General features: G+C 38.9%; 1 protein-coding gene and 1 long non-coding RNA gene across 2 annotated transcripts in view; one reads left to right on the top strand and one right to left on the bottom strand.

The window, feature by feature from the left end:
• The window catches only part of LOC139008082 (uncharacterized), a 34805-nt gene extending 20995 nt beyond the window's left edge, over nucleotides 1–13810 (top strand). Inside the window, exon 3 of the long non-coding RNA XR_011471092.1 lies at nucleotides 13250–13810. This is a non-coding gene — a long non-coding RNA (uncharacterized lncRNA). The remainder of the gene's footprint in view (nucleotides 1–13249) is intronic.
• A 910-nt stretch (nucleotides 13811–14720) lies between these two features.
• Nucleotides 14721–15101, bottom strand: LOC139008441 (histone H2B subacrosomal variant-like). The gene has a single exon (XM_070411704.1). The coding sequence runs from the start codon at nucleotides 15099–15101 to the stop codon at nucleotides 14721–14723; it is 381 nt and encodes a 126-aa protein (XP_070267805.1).
• Between the last annotated feature and the right edge of the window lie 3452 nt (nucleotides 15102–18553).

Here is an 18553-nt window from a genome sequence, read left to right as displayed (position 1 = left end):
GAAGACTTTTAAGAGCTCTGTTCTAATCAACCTGCCTACATCCATGGAATCTTAGGAAAAGACTGATTTTTGCTTAGCAAAGTTAACAAGTAACCACAAGAACCAGTTTTAAACCCATTCAATTGATAAAGAATAACTGGCCTCAGAAAGCCCCTCATGAAAGTCAGCCAATTGGGGCAGACTCACTCCAATTTACACACTTCTGAGTACCAGCTAACCAACAACAGTTTCACCTGAGTAACCATGGACTACAAATGTGCCAACCTATTTACACCCCTGAAAATTTGTCAACTCCTGGCACTCCATGCTTCCCCCAAAGACCCTATATTAGCTCAATAGTTTGTTCTGCTTGGAGAGCTGTGTCTGACTAGCATAGTCTTCCCATCCCACTCCCGCACTCCCCCACTATAGTAAGCAGTAAATTCAGCTATGTCACTGAGTGGTAGTTTAATCATCCTTTGACAAACTCCTCTAATTATTTTATTATTTTTTCACCTCTTCTTGTTTAATAGTGTTAATAGTGATTGTAATTATGATAATGATAGTTTTAATCTCCATTTACCATACTATGCACTGTGCTAAGGGCTTTAAATGCATCATCTCAATAATTGAGGACTGTCAGTAATATATGGCTACCAGGACTTTATAGATTTTTCAGGTAGCGCTCAGACCTGAAGAAGTTATTAGCCCTGGCTTAACAGTGTGCCAGTTATTTGCTTGTTTGCTTTCAAATCCATGTCTCACCCTTTTCCTGATCCACTCAGTATCACAGGGGGGCTGACTCCTACAGACTGTTTGTAGGCTCTATGGTCAGCTGGCTTCCAGCTCATTTCTGCTAGTGCAAATTAGTAGTGAAAGATAAAGGCAGGCAGAGAGGGAGAAGGCAGGTATCTTTCCCCTTCCTGCTTCTGGGGATGGCTCTGGCCATAGTTACGTTTCCTTCCCTTATTCCAGCCCCTTTGAACACGCCTTCCTTCTTGGTGGTCATCACTTATATTATCCTGTTTGAAATACCTAGAGCACTTTCTGATTTCCTGGACCCTTACTGATACATTCATGAAGAGCCAGTGGTAGAAATTGTACCAGACAGACTTGCGGGACTTGAGATGTAGTCCCAAGCCTGCTTCTAAATCACTTGTGAACTGGAAACAATCACAGTTTGGTGCCTCAGTTTTGCTGTCTACTTAATGGGATTGTAAGATCTTTAAGGTTTTCCCTCTCCCCCCAACTAGAACCTTCTATAACACTGGGCTTGGAAGAATTGGTTGAACATTTATAAGAGGTATCAGTTTTCCCTTCTCCCATGTAACAGTGTTAAGAAAATGCTTTAAAGTCCTTGATTACATTACATAAAGGCCTTGAATATAGCTGTTCTCTTAACCCGATGAAACAGGAAAACACCCTTTTCTATAATAGGAGCAAGCTACATAATTTGAGGGGCTCAGTGCAAAATGCAAATGCAGGGCCCTTGTTGAAAAGCAGGAAAAAAGTGCCATTAAAAATATTACAAACAAAATTTTTCCTTTAAAGTATTTTTTTACTTATAAAATATAACTGAGGTAATAGTGATGTGAGTAATAATATAACTTACAAAGTGCAAAAAATATTTTGGTGTCATCATTTTATATAATACAGTACTTATTAATGTGATATCTTGATTAATCATAATTTCATGGCTTGCTTTTCTGAAAATTTATTTACTAGACCATTAAAATAAATGTATAATTTTAGCAATCATATTTTCAATTGATACAATTGAGACAATAGTTGCTCTTGGAAAATGAAAGATTGCACATAATTTTTTATAATTTTAAATTGTGACCAGAATCATTCTGCTGATGCAATTGTTATGAAGCAGTTAAAAGTACTTTATAGGCTGTGACAACATTTGGGATAAATTTCTGGTAAGTTGTTTTGAACTAAAAATTTTAGTACACATAGAGCTGATGGTTCTCATGGAACATTCTTCATACAGATCAGTTTTGTGTAAGTCAAAATTTAATTTCAAATGTAAATTTATACAATGGCATTTTAATGCTTTCTCTGACATTTCCTGTAACTTATGGAGGTTGTACAAGAGACCAAATGTGGCTTCATGATTTGTATAAAATTCAAAAAGCTGGTTTATGCATTCTGTCAATGCATCTTTAACTACAAGGAAAAATAATAATTTAAAAATTAATAATTTTAAATTATCTTCCTCAATAAATTGGCTCATTGAAAGCGTCATATGGAAATAGTGTAATTTTCTGTAAATTTCATGATCTTTAAATTTATGTTTTATTTCTAAGCCTGTGGATATGTGCTTTGCAATGTTGAAGCAGTTTTCAAAACCTGAGTTTTTAAATTCTTTAAGGGATTATGCTCACTCCCTGACACGCTTTTTGCAGTGTCCATGTGTACACTTTTATTTTGTAATAACGCACTGACAGCCTTTACTCCCAGTGTCCTGGCACTTTCTGTGCCGGCCTGGCCAGAGTTAGTATTTATGCAGATGCCACAGTCAGGCTCCAGGTTCTGATGGGCACCCACCGTGGGTCCCAGTGGTGCCACCCACAGAAGCCCTCCTTTCTCTCATGGTGGTGGCCACTGCTGCAGTGGCTGTTGCTTTTGCACTGCTGTTGCCATCACTGCTGCCATTGTGGGCCTAGGGCAGTGATGGCGAACCTTTTGAGCTCGGCGTGTCAGCATTTTGAAAAACCCTAACTTTGAGCTTGGCGTGTCAGCATTTTGAAAAACCCTAACTTAACTCTGGTGCCGTGTCACATATAGACGTTTTTTGATATTTGCAACCATAGTAAAACAAAGACTTATATTTTTGATATTTATTTTATATATTTAAATGCCATTTAACGAAAAATCAACTGAAAAAATGAGTTCGCGTGTCACCTCTGACACGCATGTCATAGGTTCGCCATCACTGGCCTAGGTCCTTGCCCAGCAGCCGTGGCCAGGTAGATATCATACTTTTGTATGCCTAAGACCTTGAAAAAAAAGAAAAGAGAAAATACTGGAGAAAAGGAGCTAGGGTTGTTTATCTTCCTTATAAAATTATGTAAGAAATGTTTACAGCCTCAAATGTGAGGGGCCTTGGTAGTTGAGACTTGTTTACACTGGTAAGTCTAACATCAAGGGGACCAGACACAGGGCTACAGAGGCCATGAAAAACCTTACATAGTTAGGGGACCCATGGGAATAAGCATAATTGTTTCTAAGACGTTCCAACGACATAATTAGTATTATAGGTGACAGAATCTCCCGGAAGTGACAATACATGAATGTGTTTGGAGCAAAATCTATCCAAAGGTGCATTTTGGATAAAAAGTAGAGATGAATGTGTTTGTGTTGACCTAAATGTGTATTTACTCCAGGCTATAATGACCTTTATCTAGAAATACCTGACCAACTTTGAAGAAATGGGAGTATAGCATGAGTTCCTTCTCATAGACACAGACAATAGTATGGTGATTACCAAAGAGAAATGGGGGTGGGGGTGGGGTCACAGTTTAATCAACAGGGTAAAGGGGGATAAATTCTATCGGAAGGTCACTTGACTTTGGGTGGTGATCACACAATAAATATGTAGATGATGTATTATAGAATTGTACACTTGAAACCTATACATTTTATTAACCAATGTCACTTATTACATTAATAATTTAATAAGTTAAAAAAAGATGAGAAGAAGTGAAAAGAGACAGATTTTCTAAAAAATATAAAATATTGTGGCAAATAAGTTCCAGGATGGAAAAAAGGTCAAAGGACCATGGATACCCAGTCGAAGAAAAGTTGGTTTTGAGTTAGGGATATCATGAATGTTTCAGTCCAGCTCTAAAGCTCTATGGTTTCTTGTTTCATTAGATGGCTCTTGGGTAAAAATTCAATAGATGGAGAGGCAAGGAAAAAGGGCAATCCCAGAAAGAAAGGGACAGGTGACCAGTGAGAGTGTAGGTGTGTCTGTGGGAATCGTTTGTTCATGGCTTTTCTCATGTGAATCAGTTTTAAAACCAGGACTTCGACTTGGACCAAAACAACTTAACATGTTTAGAAATGTTTAATGATTTGGCAGAACCAAACAGTATGTTCTATGTAGAACATTTTGAAGCAAAGAGAACGTATTTTCCCTCCTAGAGTTGCAATGTCTCTAGTTGCTAACAATTATTTATTTTTGGAAAAACAGGTCCTGTCTGTGAAAAAGGAAAAAAAAAAGAGCCCCCTTTAAAGATTCTGTTATTTCACAAAAATCTCAGTTGCTCCTTTCACAGCCCTAAAATTGGAACTGTTGGTTGAGATGGGGAAAAATGGTTCTCAGTTGTTCTAAATGGCTAAAGGGCACCATCCATCATAGTTCTGCCTTTACTTTTGCTGTGTGACCTGTCAGGTTTGGAAGGGAATGAAATGTGTTCTTGGATACTATGGTAGGAGAAAGATATTACTGCATTTCATTGCACTTAAGATGCCATAGACTGTAAGATGTACAGTTATTTTTTGTGTGCTATGAAGAAAGGAAAAAAGCCCCTATTGATTAAACTGTGACACAATATAAGATTCATTCCAATTTCAGAGATGTTAAAAGTGAAAATGAATGTGTATTTTAGAAATGATGATATATGACTTTGTTGTATATATCAAGTTCTGTTCCTGATTTGACAAACATTATGTCAATCAATTCTTATAAAAACCTAGTGACATTTGCAGATGAGGAAAGTGAGGCAGAGTGTAGCTAAAGACACTGGCTAAGCCGGCATGACTCAGTGGTGGAGGTCGTGGTTAAATTCCCGTCAGGGTATATGTCTGGGTTGCGGGTTTGATCCCCAGTGGGGGGTGTGCAGGAGGCCAGTGATTTTCTGTCATCATAGATGTTTCTGTCTCTCTCTCCCTCTCCCTTCCTCTCTGAAATCAATAAAAATATATTAAAAAAATATCAAAGAACTAGTAAGGGGAACAAGTTTCTCATACCTTCTTCTTCTCAAACTTCTGGATCTTAATCTGTGACTCTCCAGTCAAGCTGTGTCTTGACAAATTATGACACTTGAGCATTTGCAGCAGGTGGCCTGTTTTCAGCTTGGGCACTTTTCATTTATGGAAACCCTTACAGGGCCTTCATGGTGAGGCAGAGCCTCAACCTGCTCTAACTCACATGGGCTTGGCCATGAGGCCCATTGAGACTTGCCTGGGGAGGGGGAAAGGAAGGGCACAGTTGGCCAGGAACTAAAAAAGTTAGCTATTGACCAGCAGGTATCAGCCATAAACTGAAGCAAGTAATTCAGAACTGACATAGTAAAAAATCCTGCGCGGGTGGTCTCAGTGCTGAGACAGAACCGGGAGGGCTGGAGAAAGAAGACCCTCCCATTCATCACCTGACACTGGGCCAACAGAAAGCATGGGGCAGCTGGTTAGGTGGAGCACATATGTTGCACACAAAGTAGAGCAATAATCCAGCAAGAGCACCCGGCAGGGGAGCTGAGGATCTGTGGAACATGTCATCATTCCTCAGGTGTTTTACTGCTAGTACTTATACAAATCAATAATAATAAAGGGTTGTTGAGTGCTTACATTGTGACAGTGAATTAGGTGCTTTACACGGCTTATCTCATTCAGTACTTGCTATCCCTATTTTTCAGATGAGGAAACTGAGACTTGAAAAAGTTACATGACTTGCCTCAAGTCCCATTGCTAGGCATTCTCAGAGTCAAGATTTGAACTCCCATGGTCTGTCTTAGAAGCCATGCACATAGGAATCGAATGTACTCATTTTATTTCTCCATTTGTTCACTTAAAACAACAACAAAACAACCTGTGAGTTCCTTTGAGATACTATCTGTTTTTGCCTGGCCAGCATGGCTCAGTGGTTGAGCGTTGACCTATGAACCAGGAGGTCAGGGTTCGATTCCGGTCAAGGGCACATGCCCAGGTTGTGGGCTCAGTTCCCAGAAGGAGGCATGCAGTAGGCAGCCGATCAATGATTCCCTCTCATCATTGATGTTTCTCTCTCTCTCTCTCTCTCTCTCTCCTTTCTTCTCTGAAATCAATAAAAATATATTTTAAAAAAAGATGAATCTGTTTTTTATCTTTGTATTTCTATCTTTTACCATAGTGGTGGGTACAAAATAAATGTTTGGCAAATGTTTATGAAAAGGATGATTGAATGACAGAGCCTAAGGAACAAAAATTTAAGAAAACACACTGAAGATCTTACAGTTTATGAATGAATGAAATAACCTGCTCAGCTCTGCTCTTGGCACACAATCATGCACAAAATGTCAGCTCTTATTATCATTATTGGAAATAAAAACACATTTAAAAGAACAGTTATTTTTACATAGGAATTCATCATATGCCTTAATTTTTTTCAAAATTCCTTTACTTTGCAAATTTTTTATACAAATTTATTTTTTTATTTTACTTTTTAAAATTAATCCTCACCCAAGGATGTGTTTTTATTGATTTTAGAGAGAGAGGAAGGGAGAGAGAAAGGGAGAGGGAAAGAGAGAAATATTGATGTGAGAGAGAAACATTGATCTGTTGCTTCCTGTATGTGCCCCAGCGAGGGATTGAACCTGCAACCTGGGTATGTGCCCTGACTGGGAATTGAACGTGTGGCCCTTCAGTGCATGGGATGATGTTTCAAGCAACTGAGCTATAGTGGCCAGGGCTATGCAACTTTAGAAAGAGGTAAACATTTAGTGTCTATGCAGTATTTTGAATATGTGGGAGTTAAATATGAATTTTGAAAGCTTTCCCTTGAAATGGGAGAGTTGTTTGCTTGAAAAATGAATATAGTTAAGTAGAAAAGAGAGCTGCTTGCTATAAAGTTCAGGTTAAGCAACCCTGCAGTGTAACAATGTGAAAATACAGATGACATTTAATATAAAAGAGTTTCTTATCATATGCTTCCAGCTACCACAGCCTGAGGACAAAAGCCAACCACCAGATTAGAGGAATATTGTGATTTTAGTATACTAATATATAACTCAAGTTTTCTCATTTTTGGCTTCATAGCCAACCTATTCCCATTATTCTTGTTACAAAAGTATCTAAATTGATTTCACTTAAAATTTTTGTAAATAGAATATTGTACTATGGTGCCAGTTTATTTATGGCATTAGAATATCCTGATGTAGATATCTGCTTCCAACTCACCACCCCCCCCCCCCCCCCCCCCCCACCTCCGGGAACTCAAACTAACTCATTAACTATTGGCAGTGAATTTGAGAGCTAGGTACTGAGTCCCCACCTTCTAGAAGCTTACAATTTAGACCAAGAGACAGATACATGAAACATGAACTACAGCACAAAGCCATGCACAATGACAACTCACAATCTCATCTTTGAGATCCTCTAGAACTTGGGTAGTTATCTCTAGTACTGCTTATTTTTGTGTGTTCATTGAAACATCTTGATTTGCTTCTAACATTGCAGTTAGTTCTCTGAAATTTATTCAAGCTTCTTACCTTATGTAGAGGCCAACATTTTCCTTGGGTTTCAATAAGATATTTTTAATGTGTTCATGTGTTCATTTTGCTTTGGGAAATGCACCATTCAGTTTGTCTTTAATAATAGCATTTTAATCATAGTCTCTTTTTCTAAAATCAAATTACTGTTATATCCCTCCCCCCCGCCCCCCGCTTTCTCCAGTCAGATAATTGAATGTAATGATGTTGTTTATCCACAGATACTGTGTAAATTAATTTTTGGCCTGCTTTTTGAAATTATTTCAACAGGCTTTGTGGCCTATCAAGCTACCTAGATGCTACTATAATGGGTATTTTGGACTTAGACTTTAATATTTCTGAACATTAATATCTGTAAGTGGGAACAAAAATGTGGCAATTTGAAAAGTGCCAGAAATTTGCTTTAGTTGACCAAAGGTGGAAGATAAAGCCTGATGTGGGGGCAATTTCTTTGTTTTAGGAGGATAACTTTGGTGAGTTGTCTTGTTCATGTGGATATAAATTAAGTATATGAGTTACATATTGCTGCTTAAAAAATTATCCCCAATTTTACAACACTAATTTATCATTTTATGACAGTTTTGAGGGTCAGGAATTCAGGCACAGCTGAGCTGGGTGGCTCTGGCTTGGAGTCTTGTGAGTTTGCAGATAAGATGTTGCCAGGCAGCATCAGTGTCTTCAGAAGGCCTGCCTGGGGCTGGAAGATCCACTTCCACGGTGGCTCACTCCTGTGGCTGGCAAGTTGATGCTGGCTGTTGGCAGGAGACCTGACTTCCTCACTGCTTAACTGTTTGGGCTCCTTTGATGTCCTCCTGTCCCGATGGCTAATCTCCCCAGACTGAGTAACCCAAGAAGAAATGAGGAAGTGGCAGTGTTTTTTACTACATAGCCTTGAAAGTTACACACTGTCCCTTCCACTGGATTCTACTGGCCACCCAGACCGACACTGTTACATCGTGGGAGGGTCTACACAGAGGCATGAACATCAGAGAAGAGAATTATTAGGGAGCCATCTTGGAGACTGACTACCACATTAAATAGTACTTTTTTTCTTTTCTTTTCTTGAAAGCCTTTTAACTATGGAGTAAGTCAAATACAACTATATCTGGGATAAGGGATGTTTTTAAAATTAAAAAAATATATATTTTTATTGACTTCAGAGAGAAAGGGAGAGGGAGAGAGAGATAGAAACATCAATGATGAGAGAGAATCATTAATCGGCTGCCTTCTGCACACCCCACACTGGGATCAAGCCCGCAACTCAGGCATCCGCCCTGACCTGGATCAAATGGTGACCTCCTGGCTCATAGGTTGATGCTCAACCACCGAGCCAGCCCACTGGCCAGTAAGGGATGTTTAAAAAATTTTTTTAAAAAATATATTTTATTGATTTTTTACAGAGAGGAAGGGAGAGAAATAGAGAGTTAGAAACATCGATGAGAGAGAAACATTGATCAGCTGCCTCCTGCACACTCCCTACTGGAGATGTGCCCGCAACCAAGGTACATGCCCTTAACCGGAATCGAACCTGGGACCTTTCAGTCCGTAGGCCGACGCTCTATCCACTGAGCCAAACCGGTTACGACAGTAAGGGATGTTTAATAATAATATTTTAAAAAGCTGACTTGATTGGGGATCAGCATGCAACTCTGTAGAAATTAATTTGACGTCAAGTGATTTTTCTGGCTCCTCTGCTTGGAGAAACCACAAGAGGAAGTGAGGACCAAAAACTGAGATGCCCATGGAAGGGACTTCTGAAGGTAGGGTTAAACTTTAGGTTCTTTTCAGTTAAAGCCTTAGTAACTTAAAGTTTCCTTAACTCACTTTTCTGGCAAAGTTCCCACAGAAGTTTCTGTGATTCTCTCAAGGGGATCTGGCTTCACATGTGCCCATGACCAGCCTATCGGGAGCAATCATCACAGGACACTGCTTTTTTTCTCCCTCTTCCCACCAGCTTTGAGGAGCCCTACCTGCAGCCTCCACTTTGGGATTCTGGTCCCAGGGCAGAGTGGGAAACCAGCCCTTTCTCCAACTCTCATGTGCCACTTCATTGCCAGGGCCCTGAAGCTGCAGAGCCTGTGCCCAGACCATTGCAAAGTCTTTCATGAAAACAGATTCTTTTTGCCTCTGAGTAACTCTCCATGAAGAATTATTCCAGACAAGCAGTTGTGTTATTTTTTAGGACTCTTTTTGAATATAACTGACTAACCTTCCATCTTGACTTGTACTATACTATTTTTTTGAAAAAATTTTTTTTGTTAATCCTCGCCCAAGGACATTTTTCCATTGATTTTTAGAAAAAGCAGAAGAGAGAGGGAAAGACAGAAAGAAACATCAATGTGAGAGAAACACATCCATTGGCTGCCTCCTGCATGAGCACTAACCAGGGCCTGGGCCAGGGAGGAGCCTGCAACTGAGATACATGCCCTTGACCAGAATCGAACCTGGGACCCTTTGGTCCGTAGGCCGATGCTCTATCCACTGAGCAAAATTGGCCAGGGCTATATTATACTATTTATAGGCAGCTACTTTCTCCCATATATTTATTTACATAGGCTCTTGGTTTTTCTCCACACTGCCAAATGTCTTCCAAAACCATCAGCTGTCAGAGCTAAGGAAATCTGCCAACACATGATGTGTGACATAGCACAAGGTTGTGATAAAGACTGATCTCAAGTATTAAAAATTCATGCTGTCCTCTTCTGTCTAAGCTTTAGATAAGTGCTAATCATCTGCCCCCAGGTCATTTGACATTTGCCAGATCCTCTGCACGTGGAGCACTCTTGTGCACTGTGGTGCCCACTTAGGGCACCATTTACAACAGTCTCTTGCACACTGTCTAGATATTTTATGCAGAAGTGGTAAATAAACTGAGCCTCATGTCTTGACTATATCCATGAAGCCTCACGAGCCAGAGCTGGGCTTTCCTAGTTGGCTGTTTCTCGGGTACTGTACACATTGCACATGTCTCCTGGTGATTCTGCCTCCTAAGTATCTTTCACATCCATCTCTGTCTCCTCATTTCCACAGGGAATGACTTGGTTCAGGCCTTCATCAGGTCTTTCCTGGATCACTCTAATAACATATAAACTGGTGTCTTTCTGTTTTAATTCATCCTCATTTCTGCTGCTGGAATAATCTTTCTAAATACAAATGAAATCACAACTTTCTCCTGCTTAAAGTCCCACTATGGATCTCTCCATAGGTTCTAGGATCAAATTCAAGTTATAAGACGGCCCATATATTTTTGCCTACCTCTCTGAACTCATTTCCACCCTTCCTCTTCCTGTGCTTGTTGGCAGCCATTCAACTTGGAATTATTTTATATTTATATTGCTTACTGTCCTATGATTTTGCAAATATTATTTCTCCTACCTACATTTCCTTCAAGACATCGATCAGGCATCATCTCCGGTAAGACACCATTCCCTTCTGGGTTAGATGTCCCACCATGTATTCTACATTTCTCTCTCCATAGGAGATGCAGCATGCACTGCGCTTTAAGTTACGGGCTCTGGGGCCAGAGTATGTAGGTTCAGTCACATTTCTTTTATTATGACTTTGTGACCTCTCGCAAGTTTCTTAGCCTTTTGTGCCTGACTGTAAAATGATAATAGTGCTTTTCTCATGTGTTGTCTTGGGCTTTATATTAAGTTGACATAAATGGAACACTTAGAATAATGCCTATTTCAGAGCCTAGACCCAGTATATGTCAGCTGTTTCCAATAATTTATTTTCAGTTTTTGTTCCATAAGATTCTAAGCTTTTAAAAGGATAGACCTTGTCTTTGTTTTCTCAGCATCTATCACAAAGAAGGCATTTCTGTGAATGCATAAATGAACTATAAGTACCATATGTAAGGTGTTATATACTTAATGGTACTTTCCTATTACCCAGTACTTTCTGACACATTCAGTCCATACAAGAGCAAGCTAACAGTGTACATAGCAAGTCTTTAAAAAGTTATAGTAAGTGATAGCATGTATTTATGCGACATTACATGATTCGTTTCCAAAACAAGGTTTCTAACTTAGGGAATAATCGAGAAGTTTGTTAGAATTTTATTAGTTGGGTGATTTATATTACAAAATCAGCACTATTCTTTCTTGTTGGTGTGAAACATCTTTTATGTTACTTTATACCTCTATCTTCAAATTATCACAGAATCCCCGTTGGTCATGTTGTTGGCTTGGTTGGAAATTTTATTTTTCTTTTTTTCGTTTTAACCATTTTTAAGTGTTAGGTCAGTGGCATTAAATACATTCACAGTGTTGTGCAACCGCCATCCATTTCCAGAACTCTTTTCATCTTGAAAATCCGAAACTCTGTACCCATTAAACAATAAGTCCCTGCTCCCCAGCACCTGGCAACCACCATTCTACGTTCTGTCGCTAGGGATTTGACTATTCTAAAGGAAATTTTCTTTTGTTTTCTTTGAATCTCTCACATATATTTGTATTTTAAGTAGTGCTTCAAAATCACATCATTTGTCCACTAGACTAATAACAGGCAAGCCCTTGCCATCTGTATTAATACAGCTCTGAGAAAGGGTTGCTAAATGGCATGAGATTTCATTTTATAGCAACATCTGGTAAATATACAAGACACTTATCATCCTCCATTTCTAGATTAATATATCTTTATTTAATAAGCATACAATCATTTTCAGACTAACTGCATTTCTTAGCAGTCAATAATCTTCTGGATGTCTACATTAGAATTAGATTTGACTATGAATGATAGAAAGCTAAAATAACAATAACTGGCTTAAATAAGTTAGAAATATATTACTCTCTTATGCAAGCATAGGTAGTCTTGGGCTGGATTGAAGTTCAGTCATCAGAAACCAAAGCTGTTTCATTTTTCTGCTCTATTATCCTTAATATGCAGAGAGGGGGGAAATGTCTAGTTATTGTTTATGGAGTTTTAGTTTGAGAAGATGAAAAAGTTCTAGAGATTGATGGTGGTGATGGTTGCATAACATTGTGAATGTACTTCATGTGATTGAATTGTATACTTAAAATGGTTAAAATGGTAAGTTTTATGTTATATATATATTTTCTACACTAATATGCCTAAATTATCATAGATGTGGGTATTTTTACACACATGCATTTATATAATCAGACTTGAGTTTTTATTTCCAAGAATCTAGTCTTATTTTGAAATTCTATTAAAATATTTCAAAACATACACAAAAGAGACTAACATATGAAGAGCCCTCTGGAGTTCCCTTCACCCAACTTTAATACCTCAATTTATAATAAAACTTTTTTTGTTAATGTTCCAGAGTTTGGAAACTTTCCTGTAAAAAGCCAGATAGTAAACATTTTAGGCTTTGTGGGCCACATTAGGCTTGTTGAATGTCCTTGTGTTCGTTTTCTTTTAAAATGTCCCTGTAAGATTGTAAAAAAAACTTCTTAGCTTGTGGGGCTACAGAAAAAAAGGGCTGCTTCTAGATTTGGCCTAAGGGTTCTAATGTGCTGATCCCTGGGCCTAACTGAAATGGGATGGCTTCAAGTCTGATTAAATAAATGCATGTGTATAAAAATACCCACCTAAAAACCTTTTTAACCATGTTTTATTGTGGTATTTCATGTAAGTGGATTCCAATAGGTCTGTTTGTCAGGTCTATTTCTTGGAACTCTGAGAAGGAGGGATTTAGAAGGGAGCAACCCCAGGAAAACTAGAGGGTGGGCCCTAAGTGAGTGACATCTAGAATAGTCTCAGATCCAATCCTAGTATATACATACGAGAAACACCCTTTCTTTTTTTTATACTTTTATTGATTTTAGAGAGATGAAGAAGAATAGAGAGATAGAAACATCCATGAGAAGGAAACGTTGATTGGCTGCCGCCTGCAAGCTTCCTACTGGAGATCAAGCTGTAACCCGGGCATGTGCCCTCACTGAGAATTGAACCGTCACCTCCTGGTTCATGGACTGATGCACAACTACTGAGCAACACTGCCCGGGGAAACTCCCCTTTCTTGAGGAAACTTAAGTGATATGTTCCTTATAAACCGAAGAGTCTAAATTACTCATCTACTACAAATGTAAATAGCTACAAACACTTTGGAAGACAGTCTGGTAATGTCTTGTAAAATTGAATATGGGCATATCAATGATCCAGCAAGCCTACCATTAGCTCTTTTACCTAGAGAATTTTTTTGTACATTTGTACCAGAAAATACATGTCTAAGAATGTTCACAGCATGTAATGTGTGTCCGTAGTGGGCTGTGTTAACCAGCTCAAATCCCAGCTCTGCTACTTACACAGGTGTGTGACCTCAGACAAATCACTTATTTCTCTTTGCCCATTTTCATGTGTAGGAGGGGATACTTATGTTATTCTTATAAGGTTGTTACAGAGATTAAATAAATTAATTTATGTAAAATGCTGGATACATAGCAAATTCTTAGCTTTTGTTACAACTCATTATTATAGCAGCATTGTTCATAATAGCAAAAAGATTGAAAACAACCCAAACTCCACCAACAGAGGATGGATAAATAAGCTGTGGTATGTTCACATTACAAAATACTACATAATATCAGAGTGAAAAGTATGAACTAGAGCTATATAATCTTAGAAATAATGTTGATGAAAAGGCAGGCGCAGAATAACATGCGTAGTATGGCTTCGGTGTTACAAAATAAGCAAAATTAAACCTATAATGTAGAGACATATATGTAGGTAGCAAAAGTATAATGAAAAACAAAGGAATAGGAGAGAAATTTACATGGATATGAACTGAGCTTGTTGAAATTCAGAAAATAAGAATTAAAACAAAAGGGGAATAGTTAACGTGCTCTATAGACTTCATTAAGGAACTAAATTGTTTGAATGCAGTTCGATGAAAATTTACCAATACTGGTATACTTCTGATTAAAACATTTATCTTCATAAATTCAAAGTCAGTGTGCCTTGGGGGTCAAATTAGCTGGACTAAACCATTCTTTACATAGTTAACAATACCTTAACCATAGAACAAGCATTGAATTTACACAACACGATCTACACATTCATAGGAAAAACAAGCGTTCCGGTGGGGAGCAGTGTCAGGAAAACCTAAATAGTCAAATTGTTAAAAGATAAAACAGCAAGAGAGTAATTGTTTCCTAGAGAGAAGAGAAATAGGGAAAATACCAGGAACTATGAAATACAACTATGTTCTAAAAAAAACACACAAAAAACAGAAAGAGTGAATTCAATATTGAAGTGATCCTTTGGGTAAAAGTTTGATTTACTTTCCCCAAGATTTAATTAAGCTGGTAAATTGTTTTTGGAGTGGACATATCTTTGGACAGCTTCACTTCCAAAAGTCACTGCATACTTAGCTCGTTTTCCAGGAAACAGCATATACATTGCCTTCTGGATATCTTCAGGGGTGAGGGTGCAACGATTTCTGAAACACATCAAATTGTTGGCTTGCGTAGAAATGCGCTCAAAGATGTCGTTGATCACGGAGTTCATGATGTCCAAGGTGCCAGATGATATGCTCCTCTGGGGATCCACTTCCTTCAGGACCCTCCGGATGTAGAGCGAGTAATTTCGGTTAAAATCAGTGCAGGAATGTGACTTCTTTCTGGAGCTTGGGTTTCGATGTCCTCGGGAGCACTTAGTCTTTTTGGTGGATCTGGCCATCGTAGATGTTGTTCTCCTTAACAGTTATGAGTGGAGCGGAGAAGGGTCCAGAGTGAGGGGAGCGCTCACATTTATACTGCCAACTCACAATCAGACTTGGGGCTTCTCTTTGATTGGTGGTTACTCTTCCTATGTCACAATCACCTAGCAAGGGCACTGATTTGTTGGTCAGGGGAAATCTTGTTCTTGGCCCCCCTAAAGCTTTCCTAAGAAGACGTCGTGGTAGAAAAGAGTACTCGTGTTTCCTATTTTATTTCTTAGCAATTTGCAAGCACAATATACAATATTTTCAGAATTGAACAAAACCCATCAAACTGGGAGGTTGGTGGTGGGAAAATATAAGAAAAAGTGCCATTAGCCTGGGGGAATCTCTGTTTATAAAAGTATTCATAAATTCATTTTATAAGCAAATTAAATAAATCTCAAAACGATTATTTTATAATAAAAGTAAATATGTATAGCTAAACTGCTTTTTAAAATTGTGACTTATTTAAAAAATGAATTCCAATTTTTTTCTGGATCCCAACTCCTTAGGAACAACTGCAGAATATAACTGCAGAATAAAACAAAAACTCCCCTATGTTGCTGTTTAAATTATGATACATGGACTATGTTCATTAACTTTTTATAATGCTATTAATATCATTCTTGAAAAATTCACAAATTTCATTACATGCTCTGTTTTTTCCTTGACACTGTAGTTCTTCATCATGATTAACTAAAAGTGTGTAGTAATTCTTGCTCATGTGTCATGCTGATATTTAAAAAATCTCCATTTGCCTTCTCAATCAAATTTATCCCTGAGGAAAATAAAAAAGAAATAGAAGCAACTGTAAAAATTACAACTCACAAGCATTTCGATAATTCACAATTGCCACAACTATTAATGCTACCACGGAAGGTCCTTCACTGTGAGCTGCTGGATGGGGCTATGTGTAATTTCTCAAATCCTGTATGTAATTCCCTCCCTTTATCTCCCACTCAAGGAAGTAAATCTGAAGTAAGAATAACGCTGGTATAGTGAAAACGTTGAACCAGCTCTAATTTCTAAAGACAACACGTATCATTAGTAAATGTGTGCACTTTATTGCCAGGAACACACCTCGGACAGGGCGCCATCACACTGAGACGGAGGCTGCTGCTTCCATGCATGCGTTGGGAGTGACGGATCTTTAGTTAGCTCTTGCTAAGTTTGCCTTCAGCTTTCTCTAGCCATAATTATTTAGCTTAGTAATAGCATAGCTTCATTTACTATCACTTAAAGAGGCTTTCAGGTGTCAGTCCTCCCTGGGATAGGTGAGGTGGGGAGATGGCAGGCATGCTTATCTCAGGTATTGGGGAATTTTATTGGGATCTGACTATGGGCAGCTCTGCTCCCAGGGCTGGATCACTTTTGCTGGATGACAGTAAGTGAGTAGGTCATTCTGCTTAGTACAGAGTTGCTGCATTAGGAAGCTTGTTGTTGCTCCACACCGAAGGGCTATTCTCTAAACAGCTTGCAGTAAAAAGCTGAGATTTTGATACCCATCTTTCTGATCGCTATGACTTAGTTGGTTGCGTGCTTGGGTCGGGAGAAGGCAGGGTGCAATATTTTGCAGTAGTGAAAACAAAATGGCTTTAAAGCCAAAATGATAAGCTAGCTGTATGCTAAAGTACTGATTGATCAGAAAGTTCAGAAAGTGCAGAATACTGATTCTGTAAAATGTCTGGCTACTTTAGGGTTAACTGGAATTCCCTCTTAAAATTTAATAAGTCGTTCTAAAATATGTATGAGTTCATCACTGATATGTTGGTTTTTCTTTTTCTTCTCTCTTTCTCCTCCTCCAGACAGTCGGGAACAAAGGACAGACACTTTTTAACATAATGAGCATCAGAAGATTCCTGTTAGATGATCAATCTGGGCAGTGCAGCAAATCTAATGATTTTGCATCAACCATACCCTGAGAATGGACACTGGGAAGCCCTCTATCCTCTCTCCCTTTTCCCTCTGTTCTCACCCGCAAGGTCCTAGCCCTAGAACGAAGCCTGGTGTCCTTCAACAGGAGACACCAGAGAGTGAAAGGATTGATGATGAGTGGACCAGAAGTCTAGGATCTCCAAGCTGCTCAAGTGTAGCTGGGGTCCAAAGTTAAGAGCCATGCATCATTCCAGGCTTTTGTTTTGTGCTTGACAACACTATGTCTATTTGGGGCATGTGTTATATGTCTTTCATAATCAAGTATGGATAGTACTGGGGTTCTAACTGCTTATTCTTTCACTGAGGATTGAGAGTCTTGTTATGACTGAAGGTCATCATCAAGTCTCTCAGGGATTATTCTACAATAACTGCAGCAGAGCTGACATTAACTCAATGCTGAGAGCATCTATTGACAGATAGGAGTGTACTCTGGAAACATTTTCACAGCCACTGTATTCGTTTCCTGTTGCTGCTTTAACAAATCACCACAAGTGACTTAAAACAGTACAAATTTATTATCTTACAGTCCTGGTGGACTTCTAAGTCTGAATGGGTTTCACTGGGCTAAAATCAAGGGGGCAGCAGGGCTGTATTCCTTCTGGAAGCTGTAGGGGAGAATCTTACCTTTTCCAACTTCTAGGGATTACCTGTATTCCTTGGCTTTTCCTCCATCAGTAACAGATGGCCAGGTCTTGCTTGTGCTGCATCACTCGGACACTGAGTCTCCTTCCTGCCTCTTTCACTTACAAGGACCCCTGTGATTACATTGAGTCCGCCTAGATCAGTGGTTCTCAACCTTCTGGCCCTTTAAATACAGTCCCTCATGTTGTGACCCAACCATAAAATTATTTTCGTTGCTACTTCATAACTGTAATGTTGCTACTGTTATGAATCATAATGTAAATATCTGATATGCAGGATGTATTTTCATTGTTACAAATTGAACATAATTAAAGCATAGTGTTTAATCACAAAAACAATATGTAATTATATATGTGTTTTCTGATGGTCTTAGGCAACCCCTGTGAAAGGGTCGTTCGACCCCCAAAGGGGTCGCGACCCACAGGTTGAGAACCGCTGCCCTAAACTAATCAGGTTCTGTAGGGGCAAGGCTAAGGCACTTTTTCTTTTTAAGTTCTTTTAATATGCAGGCAGGGTTGAGAGTCACTGGTTGAGCTAAGAGAGAGCAAAATATTTGAAGGTATTGGGGAGTTTTTATAAACTCCCTGGAAAAACACACACACACTGGAATGGGAGTTGTAAGGGAAAGAGTTAAGAGGGAGTGGAGAAGTAAGAAGGGGAGCTAGAGGAGGAAGAGGGTAGTGGTAAGAGGCGAGTAGATGAGAAGATGGATGGTGGCAAGAGCTCCTGAGGGTGATCCGTGCTCTCTGGTCACGGGACTCAGGTACAGAGACATAAAGAGGGGCAGGCAGACTTTGATGTAAACTTGTTTCTGTGCATGTAAATTGAGACTAGCTTTGCCCAAAAGTTCTTT

Source organism: Myotis yumanensis, unplaced genomic scaffold (assembly GCF_028538775.1).
Source record: "Myotis yumanensis isolate MYYU_CA2020_CCGP unplaced genomic scaffold, mMyoYum1.0.hap1 SCAF_4, whole genome shotgun sequence".
Taxonomy (NCBI): Eukaryota; Metazoa; Chordata; class Mammalia; order Chiroptera; family Vespertilionidae; genus Myotis; species Myotis yumanensis.
Note: the sequence above shows the minus strand (reverse complement) of the source record. Positions and strands in the feature narration are given on the sequence as shown.